General features: G+C 43.0%; 1 protein-coding gene and 1 non-coding gene across 12 annotated transcripts in view; one reads left to right on the top strand and one right to left on the bottom strand.

The window, feature by feature from the left end:
• Positions 1-21,638, bottom strand: part of GAPVD1 (GTPase activating protein and VPS9 domains 1) — a 97,622-nt gene that overhangs the window by 58,846 nt on the left and 17,138 nt on the right. For 10 of the 11 annotated variants that reach the window (XM_003264136.3, XM_030817816.1, XM_030817820.1 and 7 more), the window contains 2 exons: positions 6,528-6,744; positions 2,853-3,696 (listed from right to left, as the gene is read on the bottom strand). In XM_003264136.3, the coding sequence (XP_003264184.1) occupies positions 2,853-3,696; positions 6,528-6,712 (1,029 nt within the window). In that variant the 5' untranslated portion in view covers positions 6,713-6,744. Of the gene's footprint in view, positions 1-2,852; positions 3,697-6,527; positions 6,745-15,944; positions 16,062-21,638 lie in introns of all 11 variants that reach the window. The other variant, XM_030817814.1, reaches the window with a different exon arrangement.
• Positions 358-464, top strand: LOC115836568. Its single transcript, XR_004031617.1, has one exon. It is a non-coding gene; the product is annotated as a U6 spliceosomal RNA (small nuclear RNA).

The following is a 21,638-nucleotide window of genomic DNA, read 5'->3' as shown; positions in this document are numbered from 1 at the left end:
CATAAGAATAAATTTAAGTGTTTCATGGGCCAGGCACAGTGGCTTATGCCTATAATCCCAGCACTTTGAGAGGCCAAGGTAGGAGGATTACCTGAGGCCAGGAGTTCAAGACAAGCCTGGACAACAAAGCAAGACCCTGTCTCTACAAAAACATTTTTTAAATGAGCGAGGTGTGCTGGTACACACCTGTAGTCCCAGCTACTCAGGAGGGTGAGGCAGAAGGGTCACTTGAGCCCAGGAGTTCAAAGGCTACAGAGAGCTAAGATGGCACCACTGTACTCCAGCCTGGGTGACAGAGTGAGACTGTCTCAAAACAAACAGACAAAAAAAACCCTACTGTTTCATGTCAAAAATTTTGTGCTTGCTTCAGAAGCACATATACTAAAATTGGAACTCTACAGAGAAGATTAGCATGGCACCTGTGCAAGGATGACACACAAATTTGTGAAGAGTTCCATAATTTTTTTAATTTATAAAAGTTAAAAAAAGTCAAATTTTATTTCAGACATTTCTATATAGTGAATTGCTAAACATCCCAAGGTGATATAACTGATCATTAAAAACAGCTAATCATTTTTTCTGATTTTTTATTTATTTATTTATTTTTGAGACAGAGTTTCACTCTTGTTGCCTAGGCTGGAGTGCAATGGTGCAATCTCGGCTCATCGAAACCTCTGTCTCCCGGGTTCAAGCAATTCTCCTGCTTCAGCCTCCCAAGTAACTGGGATTACAGGCACGCGACACCACACCCGGCTAATTTTGTATTTTTAGTAGAGACAGGGTTTCTCCATGTCGGTCAGGTTGGTCTCAAACTCTGGACATCAGGTGATCCGCCCACCTCGGCCTCCCAAAGTGCTGGGATTACAGGCGTGAGCCACCGCACCCGGCCAATTTTTTTTTTTAATAGATATGGGGCAGTTGGGGGTCTCACTATGTTGCCGAGGCTGGTCTCAAATTCCTGATGTCAAACAATCTGCCCACCTTGGCCTCCCAAAGTGCTGGGATTACAGGTGACAGTCACCACACCCAGCTTGAGCTAATCATTTTTTAACAATCACCCAAGGCCAGGAGTGGTGGCTCACGCCTATAATCCCAGCACTTTGGGAGGCCAAGGTGGGTGGATCATCTGAGGTCAGGAGTTTGAGACCAGCCTGACCAACATGGTGAAACCCCATCTCTACTGAAAATACAAAATTAGCCAGGCGTGGTGGTGCATGCCTGTAATCCCAGCCACTCAGGAAGCTGAGGCAGAAGAATCACTTTAACCCAGGAGGCAGGGGTTGCAGTGAGCCAAGATCACGCCACTACACTCCAGTCTGAGTGACAGAGCGAAACTCCGTCTAAAAAAAAATAATAAAATGGATGGGCGCAGTAGCTCACGCCTTAATCCCAGCACTTTGGGAGGCCAAGGCAGGCGGATCACGAGGTCAGGAGATTGAGACCATCCTGGCTAACACGGTGAAACCCCGTCTCTACTAAAAATACAAAAAATTAGCTGGGCATGGTGGCACGCGCCTGTAATCCCAGCTACTTGGGAGGCTGAGGCAGAAGAATCACTTGAAGCCAGGAGGCAGGGATTGCAGTGAGCCAAGATCGCGCCACTGCACTCTAGCCTGGGCAACAGAACGAGACTCCGTCTGCAAAAAATAATACTAAAATAAAATAAAAAATAAAAATCACCCAAAAATAGTCTATTCTAAATAAACACCAGTTCTTCACAGTATATCTGAGGGATAAGGTATGATGAAAAGAGTCCATGAAGAAATAATAATGACTTCAGTCATTCAGATGATTGCAAAAAAGTGCTAATATACATCCAAAAATCCTCTTTCTGAAACTCTTAGGAGAGTTTCAGATTTCAGAATTTAGAGATTTTAGAAAGGTAATGTAATGTATATATACAACATGTTCAATATATAGATGGCATTTTGTAATCAAATGAATCAACATTTCTGCAACAAAATATGAGTATTCACTAGCACTAAGTGGAATAACAATTATAAATATAGCTGGGCGTGGTGGCATGCGCCTGTAATCTCAGCTACTCAGGAAGCTGAGGCAGGAGAATCGCTTGAACCCAGGAGGTGGAGATAGCAGTGAGCCAAGATCGCGCCATTGCACTCCAGCCTGGGCAACAAGAGCGAAACTTCATCTCAAAAAAGAAAAAAGAAAAAAAAATTGTGAATAGCCTCATGTTAGCTCAGCACAGGTTTTGCTACCAAATGAGCTATAGAAGACATTCAGTTTTTACTCATTTTGGGCTTTGAAATGATGGAAAAGGGATGGTGGACTTGTTCTAGAAAATCTAATCAACTCTACATTCAAGTGTGTGAGGATTTCATTTAAAAACAAACATAGCCGGGTGCAGTGGTTCACGCCTGTAATCCCAGCACTTTGGGAGACCAATGCAGGCAGATCACAAGGTCACGGGTTTGAGACCAGCCTGACCAACATGGTGAAACCCTGTCTCTACTAAAAATACAAAAATTAGCCAGGGTGGTGGTGTGTGCCTGTAATCCCAGCTACTCAGGAGGCTGAGGCAGGAGAATTGCTTGAACCCGGGAGGCGGAGGTTGCAGTGAGCTGAGATTGTGCCACTGCACTCCAGCCTAGGCAACAGAGTGAGACCCTGTCTCAAAAAAACAGACAAAGACAAAATGTTTTGTGACCGCAATAGTTTTAAATCCCAGTATTATTGCTTTTATTTAATAAGATGCAAATACTTACGATTGGTTGAGAAAAAGTTGTAAGAATATACAAATACTGTCATCGTATTATTTCTTCCCACCCCCACAGCCCAATCAACTGAATTTTAAACTAAATGCCACATTAATAATAATAGCAAAAGCATACCTGCATCAGATTAAATCGTGCTACTTCATTAATAGGAGCATCGGAAATTATTCCATATTGTTCTGGATTGACAACTGCAGGACAAATGAAGCAGGCCAACAGGAGATCAGTACACATTGCCCTGACCTCCCCAACTTCCAGCCTATCTACACAGGAGAGGGTTTTGTACATCTGAGACACGATCCACCTTAAACTATGTGGAAAACAATATGTGTTCTGTTTGAGATAACCAATAAATTTGTTCACCAAAGCCACTAGTTTGGCTTCATTGGACTCCACCATTTCTTGAACTTTTTGCCTGAATCTATCTGAGCCCTTCTCTCCAAAGAGTTTTTCCTGCTGAGATGGGGAGAACCTCTCAATTAGCTTGTTTGGATCTGTTTCCAGGTGATCTTCATCTTCAACAAGCAGTTGCATAATTGGCTCATGTAAAGTGGCTGTGAGGAAAAGTTTGGCAGAAAACAATCCTTCAGAAAAAAGTTTAAATAAGATGCTGAAGGCACAAGTTCCTCTCCTCAAAAGTCGCCTAGGGTTGTCACTTTCCTTAAGTTCAAATTCAATCAAGTATCGCAAAACCTGAAGGAGGTAGCTTTCATCTTCTTGCATGATGCAATTGCCATACAGGGAGGTAAAAACTGTGTAAATAACACTTTGTGTGTTCTCCTGATTAAGTTTCTCTCCAGCAACCAAAGAGGAGGCAATAAGACGAGGATTTTCCCTCAATCGACTCAAGAATTCTCCATAAGCAGTCTCCTGAAATCCCAATTGCTTATACCCATCAACAAATTGTGTATCTTCCAAAATTTTGGCATGTTGGCAACATTCAGCAGGGGAAGCTTCAGCACTAAAAAAAAAAAAAAAAAAAAAAAAAGAGAAAACAAGCAAAATAATAGTATTAATAACAATAACACATATACTATATCCAAACACGGATATGTGAGTTGATTATGGTCCCAACAATGAGGTCACTCTGAATTGCTAAAATTTTTTAGACTAACAGCAACTCAATGAGTAAAGGACGACAAAACTAAAAAGTACAAAGGACAATTTCCTCATATCAAATCAGTATTAATGAAAAGTATTGGGGCTGGATGCGGTGGCTCACACCTGTAATCCCAGCACTTTGGGAGGCCAAGGCGGGCAAATCACTTGAGGCCAGGAGGTTGAGACCAGCCTGGCCAACATGGCGAAACTCCCATTTCTTCTAAAAATACAAAAATTAGCCAGGCATGGTGGCAGGCACCTATAATCCCAGCTACTTAGAAAATTGAGGCAGGAGAATTGCTTGAACCCAGAAGGTAGAGGTTGCAGTAAGCCGCAATCATGCCACCGCACTCCACCCTGGCCAACAAAGCAAGACTCTTATCTGGAAAAAAAAAAAGAAAATTATCAGTTTGTAGATCCTAAAAACTGTCCAGAGCTGCCCTCTTATGGACTAAATTAAAATTAGCTACAGGAAGGACACAGTGGCTCACACCTGTAATCCCAGCACTTTGGGAGGCCAAGGTGGGAGGATCACTGGAGCCCAGGAGTTCGAGACCAGCCTGGTAAATATGGTGAAACCCTATCTCTACAAAAAATTACGAAAATTAGCTAGATGTGGTGGCGTGTGCCTGTAGTCCCAGCACTCAGGAGGCTGAGGTGAGAGAATCGCTTGAGCTCAGGAGCTTGAGACAGCAGTGACTCAAGATCATACCACTGCATTTCAGCCTGGGTGACAGAGCCAGATCCTGTCTGAAAAAAAAAAAAAAATCAGCTACAGTTAAACTGCTTATGCTTATTTATGGACATAAGAAAGTTTACAAATACTCAAGTACTAAAAAATAAAAAAAATGAAGTCGATATCAGCATATTGCTCAACTGTTCTCAACAGCAACATGCCAGTATGTAATGACCTGCAGAATCACATCCTTTAACTAGGCTTTTTGCTTCTGGAAACAAATCCAAATAAAATAAGCCTAAAAGATGTGGGGAAAAAACCACAATGCCCACAACAGCACTGTTCTTTTTTTTTAATTCATTTTTATTGAGGTAAAATACAGTAACGTGCACAAATGTCAACTGTTCAGCTTGAACAATTTTTACACATATATACACCCAGTAATCACCACTCAGATTAAGACATGGAACATTTTAAACACCCAAGAACGCTTTCACATGCCCTTTCCCAGTCAATACCACCCTCTCAAGCCCAACAAGTAACCATTATTCTGATTTCTGTCATCAAAGATCAGTCCTGCCTCTTTTTGAACTTCATACAAATAGAATCATACAGTATGTATTCTTTTGCGTCTGGCTTATATTCTCAACAGCACTGATATTCTTAGAGTTAAAAACTGTTCTTGGCCAGGCAGGGTGGCTCATACCTACAATCCCAGCACTTTGGGAGGCCAAGGGGGCAGATCACGAGGTCAGAAGTTCAAGACCAGCCTGACCAACATGATGAAACCCCGTCTCTACTAAAAATACAAAAATTAGCCAGGCATGGTGGCACACGTCTGTAATCCCAGCTACTCAGGGGGCTGAGACAGGAGAATCTCTTGAACCCGGGAGGCAGAAGTTGCAGTGAGCTGAGATCATGCCACTGCACTCCAGCATGGGGGACAGAGCGAGACTCCGACTCAAAAAAAAATAAAATAAATGTTCTTCGTAGGTATTAAGACAATAAAAAGTGGTTTCTAAACCCGAAAAATAGCTATACAATATCAAAACATGGAAACATACATATATATATATATATATATATATATATTTTTTTTTTTTTTGAGACAGAGTCTCACTGTCGCCCAGGCCAGAGTGCAGTGGTGCGATTTTGGCTCACTGCAACCTCCACCTCCTGGGTTCAAGCCATTCTCCTGCCTCAGCCTCCCAAGTAGCTGGGATTACAAGCTTACGCCACCATGCCCTGCTAATTTTTGTATTTTTAGTACAGATGGGGTTTCGTCATCTTGGCCTGGCTGGTCTTGAACTCCTGACTTCGTGATCCACCCACCTCGGCCTCCCAAAGTGCTAGGATTACAGGCGTGAGCCACCGCACCCAGCTGGAAACCTATATATTAAATAATATTAGGAGAAAAGCAGAACAGATAATTTACTCTCTACAACAACATTTTTTTTTCTTTTGAGGAAACAGAGTCTCGCTCTGTTGCCCAGGCTGGAGTGCAGTGGCATGATCTCAGCCCACTGCAACCTCCACCTCCTGGGTTCAAGCAATTCTCTGCCTCAGCCTCCCAAGTAGCTGGGATTACAGGCACCTACCACAATGCCCAGATAATTTTTGTATTTTTAGTAGAGACAGGGTTTCACCATCTTGGCCAGGCTGTTCTTAAACTCCTCTCCTCATGATCCACACGCCTCGGCCTCCCAAAGTGCTGAGATTACAGGTGTGAGCCACCACACCCAGCCAACAATAACATTTTATATAGACAAAGACACAAAACCAATTGGTGTGATATAGAATGTCAATGCTTAAGTTACAATTTTCTATTAACAGTGCCTAAGTTATTTAATAATCCAAATAAACTGTATTACAGGCACAGACTCACCTTAACATTGATGTAAATTATCTTAAATAATGCACTTTGTTGGAAACGGATTCATTTATTTACGGTTACTAATTTATTTACAGAATCATAGTGGTTCACAAAATTTAAAACCTGAAAATCATTTATTTACCTGGTTATGATAAGCCGATCCAAATTGATTCTCTGTTGCTTCGCAATCCATGCTGTACGATACAGCTTTTCAGCTGTCTTAAGTACATCTGCATTGAGCCTCTGAATGAGCTGTTTCTCAGAGTTTACATATAAGCGTTCCTGCTTGAGGTGATGAGCCAGAGTATGAATATCTAGCTTCACCATCTTCAGTGTGGGAAAGGCTCAAAGGCTGATCACTAAGAGTAAAAAGATAAATATTTAAAGTTTATGTATGTCACTTAAGTTCTTTTCTAAAATCAAAAGGGAAAGGAGAACACTTTAAGAATTAAGTTACATTTGGGCAGGCGCGGTGGCTCACGCCTATAATCCCAGCACTTTGGGAGGCCGAGGTGGGCGGATTACAAGATCAAGAGATCGAGACCACCCTGGCCAACATGGTGAAACCCCTGTCTCTTACTAAAATACAAAAAATTAGCCGGGCGCGGTGGAGCGCACCTGTAGTCCTGGCTACTCAGAAGGCCGAGGCCGGGGGATTGCTTGAACCCGGGAGGCAGGTTGCAGTGAGCTGAGATTGTGTCACTGCACCCCAGCCTGGTGACAGAGCAAGAATCATTCTCCAAAAAAAAAAAAAAAAAAAAAAAAGGTTATATTTGATACCACTTTTAACTCTAATTTTCAAATAATCTCTATCTTTTTATTACAGAAGTATTACAGGTTCAGCATAGAAAAATTGGTAAATACAGATAAGCAAAAAGAAAAAAAAGCTCACTGCTAAGGCCACTGCTCAGAGACAGGTGCTGTAAACCCTGTGTATATCCTCAAATACAATGTCTATTTGTTAACTCCAGAGTTATCCTTGACTGTGCTCTTTCTAATCACAATCAAAATATCCTGTTGATTCTATCTTCAAAATATATTTAAAATCTGACTACTTATTCCACCCTCCATTGCTAATCACATCAATTCTCACTAGGAGGTGTATAATCACCACATCCTAAGTGATCTTGCTGCTTCCTTTCTTGTACTTCTAGAGTCTGTTCTCTACATAGCATAGTGAATTAAAAAGTCAGATCACAGCAGGGCGCGGTGGCTCACATGTGTAATTCCAGCACTTTGGGAGGCCAAGGCAGGTGGATCACCTGAGGTCAGGAGTTCGAGACCAGCCTGGTTAACATGACGAAATCCCGTTTCTACTAAAAATACAAAAATTAGTTGGATGTGGTGGTGTACACCTGTAGTCTCAGCTACTTGGGAGGCTGAGGCAGGAGAATTGTCTGAACCTGGTAGGCGGAGGTTGCGGTGAGCTGAGATCATGCCACTGCACTCCAGCCTGGGCAATAGAGTGAGACTGTCTCAAAAAACAAAACAAAACAAAACTTAAGTCAGATCGCTTTATTCCCCTACTGGAAACCATCCACAGGGTTTATTTCATGATAGAATGAAATCTGAAGGTCCTATATGATCTACCCCTGGCTACTTCTCCAATTTCCTCTCCTACAATCCCGCCCTAGTTCACACAGCTCCAGAACATCTGCCTTCTTGCTGTCCCTTGAACAGGCCAAGCATGTCCCTCTCTCAAAGTGTCCACATTTGCTGACCTCTCTGTCTGGAAGGTTATCCAGTATCTTCATTCCATTCAGATCTCTCCACTCAAACGTGGATTTAGAAAGGCCTTCTCAGACAACTCCTTCTAAAATAGAAAATATAACTTCCTAATCCCTCTTCTGGCCTTTTAAAAAAGCACTGCCCCTATCTAGCATTATATTACAGATATCTACCTGCATGTTAAGTGTGCTTATTGTGAGGCCTCCCCACTAGAAGGTAAGTGACAGCAGGGCCAAGCCTTGTTTGCTTTGTTCACTCACAGCTGTAATTTCAGGGACTAGGAGAAGGCGTAGTTCACAGCAGGAGTTGAATAAATATTTGCCAAAGGAATAAATGAAATCTCACTACTCTTATTTATCTAATAGCTAAACAAACTGATACAAATAGCACACATATTTTAAAGCACTATTATTTAAGCTATGCCCTTGAATCTAGAATTTGTGCCAGATCACAAATGTTAAATCAACAATAGAAATACCTGTGGCACAGATAACAAAACATAATATTGTGTGTCTGGGCAGCAGACAGTCATCAAGTTAGCAAAAAATTTCTTGGGTTGGGCACAGTGGCTCACACCTGTAATCCTAGCACTCTGGGAGGCCAAGGCAGGAGGCTCACTTGAAGTCAGGAGTTCGAGACCAGCCTGGCCAACATGGTGAGACCCTGTCTCTACTAAAAATACAAAAATTCACCAGGCGTGGTGGCAGGTGGCTGCAATCTCAGCTACTCAGGAGGCTGAGACAGGAGAAACTTGAACCCAGGAGGCAGAGGCTGCAGTGAGCTGAAATCATGCCACTGCACTCCAGCATGGGCAACAGAGTGAGACTCTGTCTCCAAAAAAATACAAAAAAAAAAAAAAAAAAAGGCCAGGCACAGTGGCTCACACCTGTAATCCTAGCACTTTGGGAGGCCGAGGCAAGTGGATCACCTGAGATCAGGAGTTCAAGACCAGCCTGACCATCATGGAGAAACCCAGTCTCTACCAAAAATACAAAATTAGGTGGGCACGATGGCACATGCTTGTAATCCCAGTTACTCAGGAGGCTGAGGCAAGCGAATCACTTGAACCCGGGAGGCAGAGGTTGCAGTGAGCCAAGATCGCGCCACTGCACTCCAGCCTGGTGACTGGAAAAAAAACAAAAAAACAAAAAACCAAGAACTATATGTGGCCGGGTGTGGTGGCTCACGCCTGTAATCCCAGCACTTTGGGAGGCTGAGGCAGGTGGATCACCTGAGGTCAGGAGTTTAAGATGAGCCTGGCCAAGATGGTGAAACCCCGTCTCTACGAAAAATACAAAAATTAGCTGGGCGTGCAGTGAGCTGAGATCGTGCCACTGCACTCCAGCATGGGCAACAAGAGTGAAACGCCATCTAAAAAAAAAACAACCTATATGCTTCATTAACTAGTTCAGTTGCCCTGAATATATAATACATAACCTCTTAACCTCAGTTTTTTTAACGTATAAAATGTGCACAAGGCCGGGCGCAGTGGCTCACACCTGTAATCCCAGCACTTTGGGAGGCTGAGGAGGGCAGATCACCTGAGGTCAGGAGTTCAAGACCAGCCTGACCAACACGGAGAAACCCTGTCTCTACTAAAAATATAAAATTAGCCGAGTGTGGTGGTGCATGCCTGTAATCCCAGTTACTCAGGAGGCTGAGGCAAGAGAATTGCTTGAACCCAGGAGGCGGAGGTTGTGATGAGCTGAGATCGCGCCATTGCACTCCAGCCTGGACAACCAGAGCGAAACTCCATCTCAAAAAAAAAAAACAAAGTTGACAAAATCTGAATTTATTCTGTGCCTGGCACAAGCAACATATTAGGTACCAGAAATACAAAAAAGGAGAAAACCTAGTCTGCCCTCAATAACTTTCTAAACTAGTAGAATGAAGCAGGCATGCAAGCAAATGGCTGCCCAAAAACATTATGAGTATTACGCTACAAGTCTACACAACATAGAGTAAGGACAAAAATAAAAGGTATGACTGAAGAAATAAATTCCTCAACTTAGTCTTAAAAGACAAGCATGTGCAAAAACCCAAAAACAAAAAACTGGCCAGGTGCAGAGGTTCACACCTGTAATCCCAGCATTTTGGGAGGCCGAGGTGGGTGGGTCACGAGGTCAGTAGTTCAACACCAGCCTGGCCAAGATGGTGAAACCCCATCTCTACTAAAAATACAAAAAAATCAGCCAGGCATGGTGGTAGGCACCTGTAATCCCAGCTACTCAGGAGGCTGAAGCAGAGAACTGCTTGAACCCGGGAGACGGGGGTTGCAGTGAGCCAAGATTGCACCACTGCACTCCAGCCTGAGCGACAGAGCAAGACTCTGTCTAAAAAAAGAAAAAAAAACAAAAAACTATTTGCCAGACAGGTGGGGGTAGAATACTCTGGATAGAAAGAGCCAACCAAACAAAGGCACATATATATATGTATGACATGAAGTCTATTTAGGGACCTACACGTGGTTTATTACAGTTTGGGGCCATGTATCTTTGTGCAGTTAAGAGTGGGGATGGAGGGAGGAGAGAGAAAGTGTATACTAAGAGGTAAGGCTACAGAGACAGAAGGCATAGAAAACTCAGAGTTAAGAAACTTGGCAGAGGCTCACACCTATTAATTCTAGCACTTTGGGAAGCCAAGGCAGGCAGGTCACTTGAGCCCAGGAGTTCGAGACCAGCCTGGGCATCATGGCAAAACTCTATCTCTACAAAAAATACAAAACTTAGCCGGGTGTGGTGGCAGGTACCTGTAGTCCCAGCTACACAAGAGGCTAGGGTGGGAGCATCTGGAGGTTGAGGCTACCATGAGCCATGATCATGCCACTGCATTACAGCAGCCTGGGTGACAGAGTGAAACCCTGTCTCAAACAAACAAAAAAAAAGAACTTTGCACTGCATGTGATGGAGAAGAGGCTTAAACGGGATTAACACAATTAAATTTATATTTGACTACATAAAGTCTCTGGTACCAAGGAAAAGTATCAGGAGGTGGGGATGGAATAGACAAAGAGAGACAAAGAAATTGCTGATAAGCAAGAAACCTGACAGTGGGAAATGGAAAGAACATGGCAAATTCCAGAGAAGTTAAAAGGCAGGAAATGCAAGGTGCTAACACCGCTATACAGAGAAGGCATTATTCATCATGACTATCATATGAGAAACCAGTTTATAAACTGAAAATTGCGTGGAATGGGTCTAAGAACTTTGCACATTTAGTCTTCATAATATTCCCTCTGAGACAGGTATTTTGCAGCTAAGAAAATTGAGGCCTGGGGATTTGCTCAAGGCCATACAGGTGAGAGGTGATATAGAGTCAGTACACTATTGCTATTACCCTAATGTCTAAATGAAAAACTCCTAAATCCATATTGATCTACCTAGAGGCACCCCTTTCTTTATAGCTGTCACTCAGATATATACCTTAGATAATCTTCCACAACTTTAAATTCAACTATGTTAAAACCATTGTTTTCCTTTGCAACTTTTTTTACCTCTGTTAATAACTCAATACCATTCTTCCAATAGGGAAGGAGCATCTTGCTGTATTTCCAGCTGGTATTCTTTTTTTTTTTTTTTGGAGATGGAGTTTTGCTTTGTCACTCAGGCTGGAGTGCAGTGGCACAATCTCGGCTCACTGCAATCTCCGCCTCCCAGGTTCAAGCGATTCTCCTGCCTCAGCCTCCCAAGTACCTGGGACTACAGGGGCGCGTCACCATGCCCAGCTAGTTTTTGTATTTTTAGTAGAGACAGGGTTTCACCACATTGGCCGGGATGGTCTCGATTTCTTGACCCCGTGATCTGTCCAACTGAGCCTCCCAAAGTGCTGAAATTATAGGCGTGAGCCACCGCGCCCGGAGTTCTTTTTTTTGTTTTTAAATCTTCTGACCAACTGCTGCCTGTTGACAGCCAGCATTCTTCACAGAGTCTCTCTCATCTGAACTTCCATTCCATCCCTGAGGCCAATCTGTGTCTCAATTATTTCTTAACACACAACCACATTAATATATCTAAATTGCCATCAAAATTATATTATTGTTCTGTCTAAGATACCTTCAGTGGCTTCCCACTACTTCAGGAAAACAGCTAATTGTTTAGGTTTATAACATGTACAGCCTTCTAAAATCTGGTCCCAAACTATTTTCCCATGCCACCTTCCATTGCTCCACTATATGAACCTTTGACTTCATAAAAATATCTTACTTGATATCCCAAACACTAATCTTTCCTTGATGGCTGGTGTCTCACATGCTCCTGCATTTCTGCACTGTTTTGTTTTTGTTCTGGTGTGAGACAGGGTCTCACTCCCATTGTCCAGGCTGGAGTGCAGTGCACTATCACGGCTCACTGCAGCCTTGACTTCCTGGGTTCAGGTGATCCTCCCACCTCAGCATCCTGGGTAACTGGGACTACAGGCATGCTGCTAGCTAATTCTTTGTATTTTAAGTAAAGGCGGGATTTCACCATGTTGCCCAGGCTGGTCTTGTACCCCTGGGCTCAAGAGATCTTCCCACCTCAGTCTCCCAAAGTGCTGGGATTATAGTAGTGAGCCACTGCACCTGGCCCGCGCTGTCAATCTGGCAACTATACATGTCCTGCAGCACACTTACGCTATTGCCCTGTTATTTAAATATTTTACTAATTTACATTTCACATGTTCACATCCCATCACCCTCCCACGATAGATTTAAAGACTCTAGGGGCTGTGCTGTGCAATATTTTGGCCACATATGGTTGTTTAAATTAATTAAAGTTAAATTTTAAATTAAAATTCAAAATGTATGGTATGCGAATTCTATCTTAATAAAAATAATGTAATTTAAAATTGTTTCTTAGTCATACTAGATGCTATTCCTAGTACTGGGGACCCATATGTAGCTAGCAGCTACTACACTGGACAATGCAGACATAGGACATTTCCACCATCATAGAATGATGAAAGTTCTACTGAACAGCACTGCTCTAGAGTACAAATTGTGTCTGATTCAACGTTGAGTTCCTCATAATGTGCACAGAGTAAGCACTTTGAAAGTACCCATTTCTGTGCCTGTAATCCCAGCACTTTAAGAGGCTGAGGCAGGCGTATCACGAGGTCAGGAGTTCAAGACCAGCCTGGCCAACATGGTGAAACCCCATCATTACTAAAAATACAAAAATTAGCCAGGTGTGGTGGTGTGCACCTGTAATCCCAGCTATCTGGGAGGCTGAGGCAGGAGAATTGCTTGAACCCAGGAGGCAGAGGTTGCAGTGAGCTGAGATCACGCTACTACAACTCCAGCCCGGGCGACAGAGCAAGACTCCCTCTCAAAAAAAAAAAAAAAAAAGGAAAAAGTACCAATTTCTGGCCTGGAGCAATGGCTCACACCTGTAATCCCAGCACTTTGGGAGGCTAAGGTGGGTGGATCACCTGAGGTCAGGAGTTCAAGATCAGCCTGGCCAACACGGTGAAACTCTATCTCTATTAAAAATACAAAAACATTAGCCAGGAATGGTGGCAAGGGCCTGTAATCCCAGCTACTTGGGAGGCTGAGGCAGGAGAATCACTAAAACCCAGGAGGCAGAGGTTGCACACTAGAACCCAGGAGGCAGAGGTTGCAGTGAGTCAAGATGACGCCACTGCATTCCAGCCCGGGCAAATAGAGTGAGACTCCATCTCAAAAAAAAAAAAAAAAAAACAAGTACCCATTTCTCCTATTTAAATTTAAATATAAGCAGGCTTACCACACCAAAATTAATGTTCAAATAAGTTTCTCTGTAATTGCAGCGGTGATTCTTGGGACCTTTTTTTTTTTAAAAGACAGGATCTCACTCTGTTGCCCAGGCTGGAGTACACTGGCACGATCATGGCTCACCCCAGCCTTGACCTCCTGGGCTCAAGTGATCCTCCAACATCAGTCTCCTGAGTACCTGGGACTACAGGCGTGTGAAACCACACCTGGCTAATTTTTAAACATTTGTAGAGACAGGGTCTCACTAAGTTACCCAAGCTGGTCTTGAACTCCTAAGCTCAAGCGATCTCAGCTCACTGCAACCTCCGCCTCCCAGGTTCAAGCGATTTTCTTGCCTCAACCTCCTGAGTAGCTGGGATTACAAGTGTGCGCCACCAACAACAAAAAAAGTTATTTAGAGCTTTTGCATAGATGTTTATATATATTTTCCTAACAACCCTCATGGCTACAAAGATAACATAAATGTAGAAAATCAGCAAATAATTGTTAAAATTTACACATTCTTGGGGCCGGGTGCGGTGGCTCATGCCTGTAATCCTAGCACTTTGGGAGGCCAAGGTGGGTGGATCACAAGGTCAGGAGTTTGAAACCAGTCTGGCCAACATGGCAAAACCCTGTCTCTACTAAAAATACAAAAATTAGCCAGGCATGGTAGCACATGCCTGTAATCCCAGCTACTCCGGAGGCTGAGGCAGCGAATTGCTTGAACCTGGGAGACGGAGGTTTCAGTGAGCTGAGATTGTGCCATTGCACTCTAGCCTAGGCAACAGAATGAGACTCCGTCTCAAAAAATAAATAAATAAAATAAAATAAAATAAAATTTACACATTCTTTTACAAAATCATTGATAAATTTTCTTAAATAATCAGATGAATTCTAATATGTATTTGCCTACAAGATTTCCTGCTTGTCTTGTAGTTATATTGCTATAATGGGAGAAAAAGGTTAAGAGAAACTGTTCTAGAGTAAAAGCAACTAAACAACATAACCAAATGCAATGCAAGAGTCTTGACTGGCTCTTGATTAGAGGGAAAAAGACAGAAAAGCCACTTTAGGGACAACTGGAGAAATTTAAATATGGACTGGATACCAGATGATATTAGAAAAGTATTGTTAATTATTATTAGGTGTGATATTGGTATTGTGATTACATAGGAGAATACATTGCTTTTAAGAGATGCATGCTCATGTGTATATTTAGAAATAAAATGTTAGGGCCAGGCATGGTGGCTCAGGCCTGTAAGCCCAGCACTTTGGGAGGCCAAGGCGGGCGGATCACTTCAGGAGTTCAAAACCCACCTGGCCAGCATCATGAGACCCCGTCTCTACTAAAAATACAAACATTAGCCAGGCATGGTGACGGGCACTTGTAATCCCAGCTACTTGGGAGGCTGAGGCAGGAGAATCGCTTGAACTTGGGAGGTAGAGGTTGTAGTAAGCCAGGATCGTGCCACTGCACTCCAGCCTGGGCAACAAAGCAAGACACTCTCTTAAAAAAATAAAATAAAAAAGAAAGAAAGTGTTAGGATGTCTGCAACTTGTACATGGTTCAGCAAAAACAAGAGAATATTTTTAAATATAGCAAAATGTAAACTGTTGAACTGAGGTGGCAGGTATATAATGATCGCTGTGCTTTCAATGGTTTTTGTATGTTAGAAATTTTTCATAATTAAAAAATGGGATAAAATACTTCAGAAATTCTCAAATTGTGCCTTTCTTGCTGCGTAATTCAATGTAATTGAAAAAATCTATGACTGAGTTTCGCTGGAGCCTAGTCAAATCGCCTAATCTCAAGGAGCTCACAACCTAATTACAATTCAAATATTGTTCAAGATAGAAAGAGAACATAAAATGTTTTCAATGACACAGCAAAATATGAGCCAATTCATGCAATTTAGAAATTAAAATCTTCAAATATAACTTTACTTTAAAAAATTAACACATGAGGCTGGGCATGGTGGCTCATACCTGTAATCCCAGCACTTTAGGAGGCTGATGTGGGCGGATCACTTGAGCTCAGGAGTTCAAGATCAGTCTGGCCAACATGGTGAAATCCCATCTCTACTAAAAATACAAAAATTAGCCAGGTGTGGTGGCACGTACCTGAATCCCAGCTACTTGGGAGGCTCAGATGGGAGGATCGCTTGAACCCGGGAGGCGGAGGTTACAGTGAGCTGAGATCGCGTCACTGCACTCCAGCCTGGGTGACAGAGCCAAATCCTGTCTCAAAAAAAGACGACGATTGAGGAAAAGGGTTTGATAATTTTAAAAGTATACCAATTTGTTCTGCTTTTCTAAGGCACTACTATAATATCGGAGGAGTTAAGGGTCACCAGGAATAGCTTAAATAAAATTTAGACATGAATAAAAGTAGGAAAATTTTTACAATACTAAAGACAACAGAAAAGTACAGACATTAGGAAATAAATCAGTTTGTTTCCCGAAAAGTAACAATAACAATATGACCATCAAACTAACAATAATAATAATATCAAACTAGCATTTATTTAAGAGTTATGCCAAGTACTCTGCTATTCTTTTTCCCAATTGAACGCTTACAACCCTGTGACAGGTGTACTCTCATTATCCTCATTTGACAGTTGAGAAAAGTGTCAACACATCTAGTAAGTAGCTAAGTCAAGATTCAAACAAACTCAGTTCTGTCTGATTCGAAAGAAGCACTTGCTCTCAATCAACTAATCTAAACATTTTGTCAGTAACATCTACTTTAATTTCTAGTTCTGTTAAAAATTTACTCCTTAAAGTTCCTTTTACCTATTGGTTTTTATAGAACTTTATTTGGCTTCTGGTGACATCTACTTCATTTGAGTTTACACCCAAATACCACACAAAACATAGTGTCTCCAGCCCTTATCTCTTGACTGAGCTTAAATTCTTTATTTCCTCTACCTGCAAAACATCTGAATGTCAAGACAGAATTTCAGAATTGAAAAGTCTATTAAAAGCCATTTCTCTCAGCACCATAGGAAAGGTTGAAAAAAAAAAAAAAAAAAAAAAAAACCATTTTAGCTGGGCGCGGTCGCTCACGCCTGTAATCCCAGCATTTTGGGAGGCCGAGGCAGGTGGATCACGAGGTCTGGAGTTCAAGACCAGCCTGACCAACATGGTGAAACCCCGTCTCTACTAAAAAATTCAAAAATTAGCCAGGCATGGTGACACGCGCCTGTAATCCCAGCTACTCAGGAGGCTGAGGCAGAAGAATCGCTTGAACCCAAGAGGTGAAGGTTGCAGTGAGCCAAGATCACGCATTGCACTCCAGCCTGGGCGACAGAGTAAGATCCAGTCTCAAAAAAAAAAAAAATTCCATTTTTGCTGGGCGCGGTGGCTCATGCCGGTAATCCCAGCACTTTGGGAGGCGGAGGCGGGTGGATCACTTGAGATCAGGAGTTCGAGACCAGCCTGACCAACACTGTGAAACCCTGTCTCTACTAAAAATATAAAAATTGGCCAGGCGCAGTGGCTCATGCCTGTAATCCCAGCACTTTCGGAGGCCGAGGTGGGCGGATCACGAGGTCAAGAGATCAAGATCACCAACGTGGTGAAACCCCATCTCCACTAAAAACACAAAAATTAGCTGGGCATGGTGGTGCACGCCTGTAGTCCTAGCTACTAGGGAGGCTAGGGCAGAAGAATCGCTTGAACCCAGGAGGCGGAGATTGCAGTGAGCCAAGACTGCACCACTGCACTCCAGACTGGCAACAGAGTTAGATGCCGTCTCAGGAAAAAAAAAAAAACTATATATATATAAAATTAGCTGGGCATGGTGGCAGCTGCCTGGCATCCCAGCTACTCGGGAGGCTGAGGCAGAAGAATCGCTTGAACCCGGGTGGCAGAGGTTAGAGCGAACTGAGATCACACCATTGCACTCCAGCCTGGGTGACAGGAGCAAAACTCCGTCTCAAAAAAAAAAAAAAAGCCACTTCTCTACTTTAATTCAGCAATTATTTCTGAAATGTACTCACTGTGCCAGGCACTGACAATACAGAACAAAACAGACACAATCTCTGTCCTCATAAAGCTTAGTCAACAGTGAAGCTAAGAACAAGGAAATTACAAGTCACTACAGGTATGTTGAAAGGAGACCTAAGAGTCCAATCACTCAAGATTCAAACATTTCCTAGAGCATAACAATCTCTCTTCTAAAACCAGCAACTCTTTCAGACTTTTCTATTTCTGTCATGGCACAAACAGGCTCCTAGACTCCAAACTCAGGAACCATCCTCACCTCAGCAAGGTCTGTCACCAAGTTCTACTCTCACATTGGTCCTTTCCTTTTGAATTGCTCTGCAAATAACCAAATTCCATACCATAAATCCATGACAACTGGAAAAATTTCCTAACATGTTCCTATACTTCAAGTTTCTTCTCTCTCCAACCTACCCTACACTGACAGATTGGTACTTCCAAAGCAAGTTAACATAATCCTTCCCAATCCCTCCAGAATTCCTTTTGAAAGCCATTAATGATTTCCCAGTAGTGCCAGAATATATTAAAACATCTGCAGAAGTCAGGAGAGCCTGTGTGCTCAATTAAGACTCCCCTTAATTAATACTCCATACTTCCAGTATCAGAAGCCAAATGGAAGCCCCAGAAAATCCTGCATGTATTTGGCAAGAAGATCTCCTCTCCATTCCCTCGGCCCTTACTGCCAACTCCATCAAAATCTACCCTGGACCAGCCGGGCGTGGTGGTTCACGCCTGTAATCCCAGCACTTGGGGAGACCGAGGCGGGCAGATCATTTGAGATCAGGAGTTCAAGACCTGCCTGGCCAACAGGGCGAAATCCCTCTACTAAAAATACAAAAATTAGCCAGGCTTGGTGGCGCACACCTGTAATCCTAGCTACTCAGGAGGTTGAGGCAAGAAAATTGCTTGAACCCAGGAGGTGGAGGTTGCAGTGAGCTGAGATCGCACCACTGCACTCCAGCCTGGGTGACAGGGCAAAAGTGTCTAAAAAAAAAAAAAAAAAAAAAAAAAAATCTACCCTGGACCACCAAGTCTTAGTTTAATCTGCCCTTTATTTCTGTTCGTGTCAATCATAAGATCAGAACTTCCAGGTCATCCTTTATCTGCAAAACCAAATCTCTAGACAGCTTTCTGTTTCTTTTGTTGTTGTTGTCTCATGGTTTTGTTTGCTGAGACAGGGTCTCACTGTCATCCAGGCAGAGTGCAGTGGCGGGATCATGGCTCACTGCAGCCTCTATCTCCCAGACTCAAGCAATCCTCTCACCTCCGCCTCCTGAGTAGCTGTAGGCATATGACACTACAGCCAGCCAATTTTTAAAATTTTCTTTTTGTGGAGACAGTCTCACCATGTTGCTCAGGTCTCAAACTCTTGGGCTCAAGCAATCCTCCCACCTCAGCCTCCTAAAGTGCTGGGATAACAGGTGTGAGTCACCGTGCCTGGCACCTGGATAGCTTTGTACATCACCTCTTCCAACCTCACCTCCTGCTCCTCCTTACCTTTTCAATCCTTTTCACAGTGGCTCCTGGGACACAAGTTCAATTATCAGAAAATCTGTAACTTGAACCTTTTCTGGAGAGGTTCTCTTTACCTTCCTGCCTTAACTAAAATCTGGCTTTCCCATGGGAACATGGCTTCCTCTATAGACCTCTTAGGTAAGGCTGTTTTCTCTCCCATATCCTTCACACTGTGGGTCCACTTTCACACCACTCTTCCTCCCTCCATTAAAAACCCCAGCTTTGAATCTCATTTCATTAAACCATACCACCTATCACCCTCCCTCTCTTGCAGGCACATACTACAGTCTTTTCTTACTTCTCCAACACCACACAACTCCAACAATCATATAACCCCACAACAAGACTTGAACCCGAGAAGAAGGCAGGAGAATCACTTGAACTCGAGATCGGGAGACTGCACTCCAGCTTGGATAACAGAGCAAGACTTTATCTCAAAAAAAAAGAAAAAAGAAAAGATTATGCCCATGCATATTAATCAGATTTTGGGAGGTTCAAGTTTTTCAACTCATGTTATTAGCACTTATCACTGAGAGCACAGTAAGGAGATTTTAGTGGCAAGAGTGAAGCACACTGGATTTCTATATCCTTCCATAATGGCATAGAGGAGGCAGCAGAATATGACTTTCAGGTCATATTTAGCCTGCTGCCTGTTTGTATAAATAAAAGTTGTATTGGTACAAAGCCATACTCACTTGTTTATATATTATCTATGGCTGCTTTCATGCCACAATGGCAGAGCTGAATAGTTGCCAGAGTCCTCCACAGTCCATGTGGCCCACAAGTCCAAAATATTTGCTATCTAGCCCTTCACAGAAAAACTCTGCCAACCCCTGATAAGCAAGCACATCTACTCTAACGCAAAGCACAGAGAGGAAACACTGCCTGATAAGGTGAAATTTATGAATTACAAAATACAGTCATGCGCCACATAAAGACTTTTCAGTCAACCATGGTGAAACTCCAGTGGGCCCATGAGACTATAATGGAGCTTTTATACCATATTCTTACTGTACTATTTTTCTGTTTAGATACACAAACACTTACCATTATGTTACAATTGCCTAGAGTATTCAGTACAGTAACATGCTATACAGGTTTGTAGCCCAGAAGCAAATAGGCTATGCCATATAGCTTAGGAGAGCAGGGGGCTATGCCACCTAAGTTCGTGTAAACACACTCTATGTTTGCACAGTGACACTGCCTAAGGACACATTTCTCAGAATGTATCCCTCTCATTAAGGACCCATGACCGCACATTAAAAGTCCGAAGGAGGCCAGAGATGTGGCGTCTCAAGCCTGTCAGTCAGTGCTTTGGGGCGCCAAGGAGGGAGGATCGCTTGAGGCCAGGAGTTCCAGAACAGCCTGGGCAACATAATGAGACCCTGTCTCTTAAAAAAAAAAAAGTTGCCAGGCGCGGTGGCTCACACCTGTAATTCCAGCACTTTGAGAAGCCGAGGCGAGCGGATCATGAGGTCAGGAGTTCAACACCACCCTGGCCAGCATGGTGAAACCCCATTTCTACTAAAAATACAAAAAATTAGCTGGGCATGGTGGTGTGCACCACCAGCCACTCAGGAGGTTAAGGCAGGAGAACTGCTTGAACCTGGGAGGTGGAAGTTCCAGTGAGCTGAGATCGCACCACTGCACTTCGGCCTGGGTGTCAAGAGTGAGACTCCATCTCAAAAAAAAAAAAAAAAAAAGTTCTGGCCGGGCTCAGTGACTCACGCCTGTAATCCCAGCACTTTGGGAGGCCAAGGCGGGTGGATCACTTGAGGTCAGGAGTTCAAGACCAGCCTGGCCAACATGGCAAAACCCCATCTCTACTAAAAATCAAAAAAAATTAGCCAGGCATGGTGGCGCGCACCTGTAGTCCTGGCTACTTGGGAAGCCTGACACAGGAGAATCACTTGAACCCAGGAGGCAGAGGCTGCAGTGAGCCGAGATCATGCCACTGCATTCCAGCCTGGGTGACAGAGTGAGACTCCACATCAAAAAAAGAAAAAAAAGTTTCAAGGAGAATACATATATTACAAATGTTGACAACTATATCTAAATGAACTCCTCTGACTAAAGAGAAGGTCTCTAAGGTAGGAAAAAAAAATTTCCAACTTTTTATGGGATAAGAATCACATTTCAAGTTTTTGCCATTGAGAATTTCTAATTAACGGTATCCCAAATTAATGATATGTATCTAGCAGTTCAAAATTCAAAGTAAGGCCAGGTGTGGTGTCTCACACCTATAATCCCAACACTTTGGGAGGCCAAGGTGAGAGGACCACTTGAGCCCAGGAG

Source organism: Nomascus leucogenys, chromosome 8 (assembly GCF_006542625.1).
Source record: "Nomascus leucogenys isolate Asia chromosome 8, Asia_NLE_v1, whole genome shotgun sequence".
Taxonomy (NCBI): Eukaryota; Metazoa; Chordata; class Mammalia; order Primates; family Hylobatidae; genus Nomascus; species Nomascus leucogenys.
The sequence above is the reverse complement of the archived record's forward strand: the minus strand, read 5'-3'. Positions and strand labels throughout refer to the sequence as shown.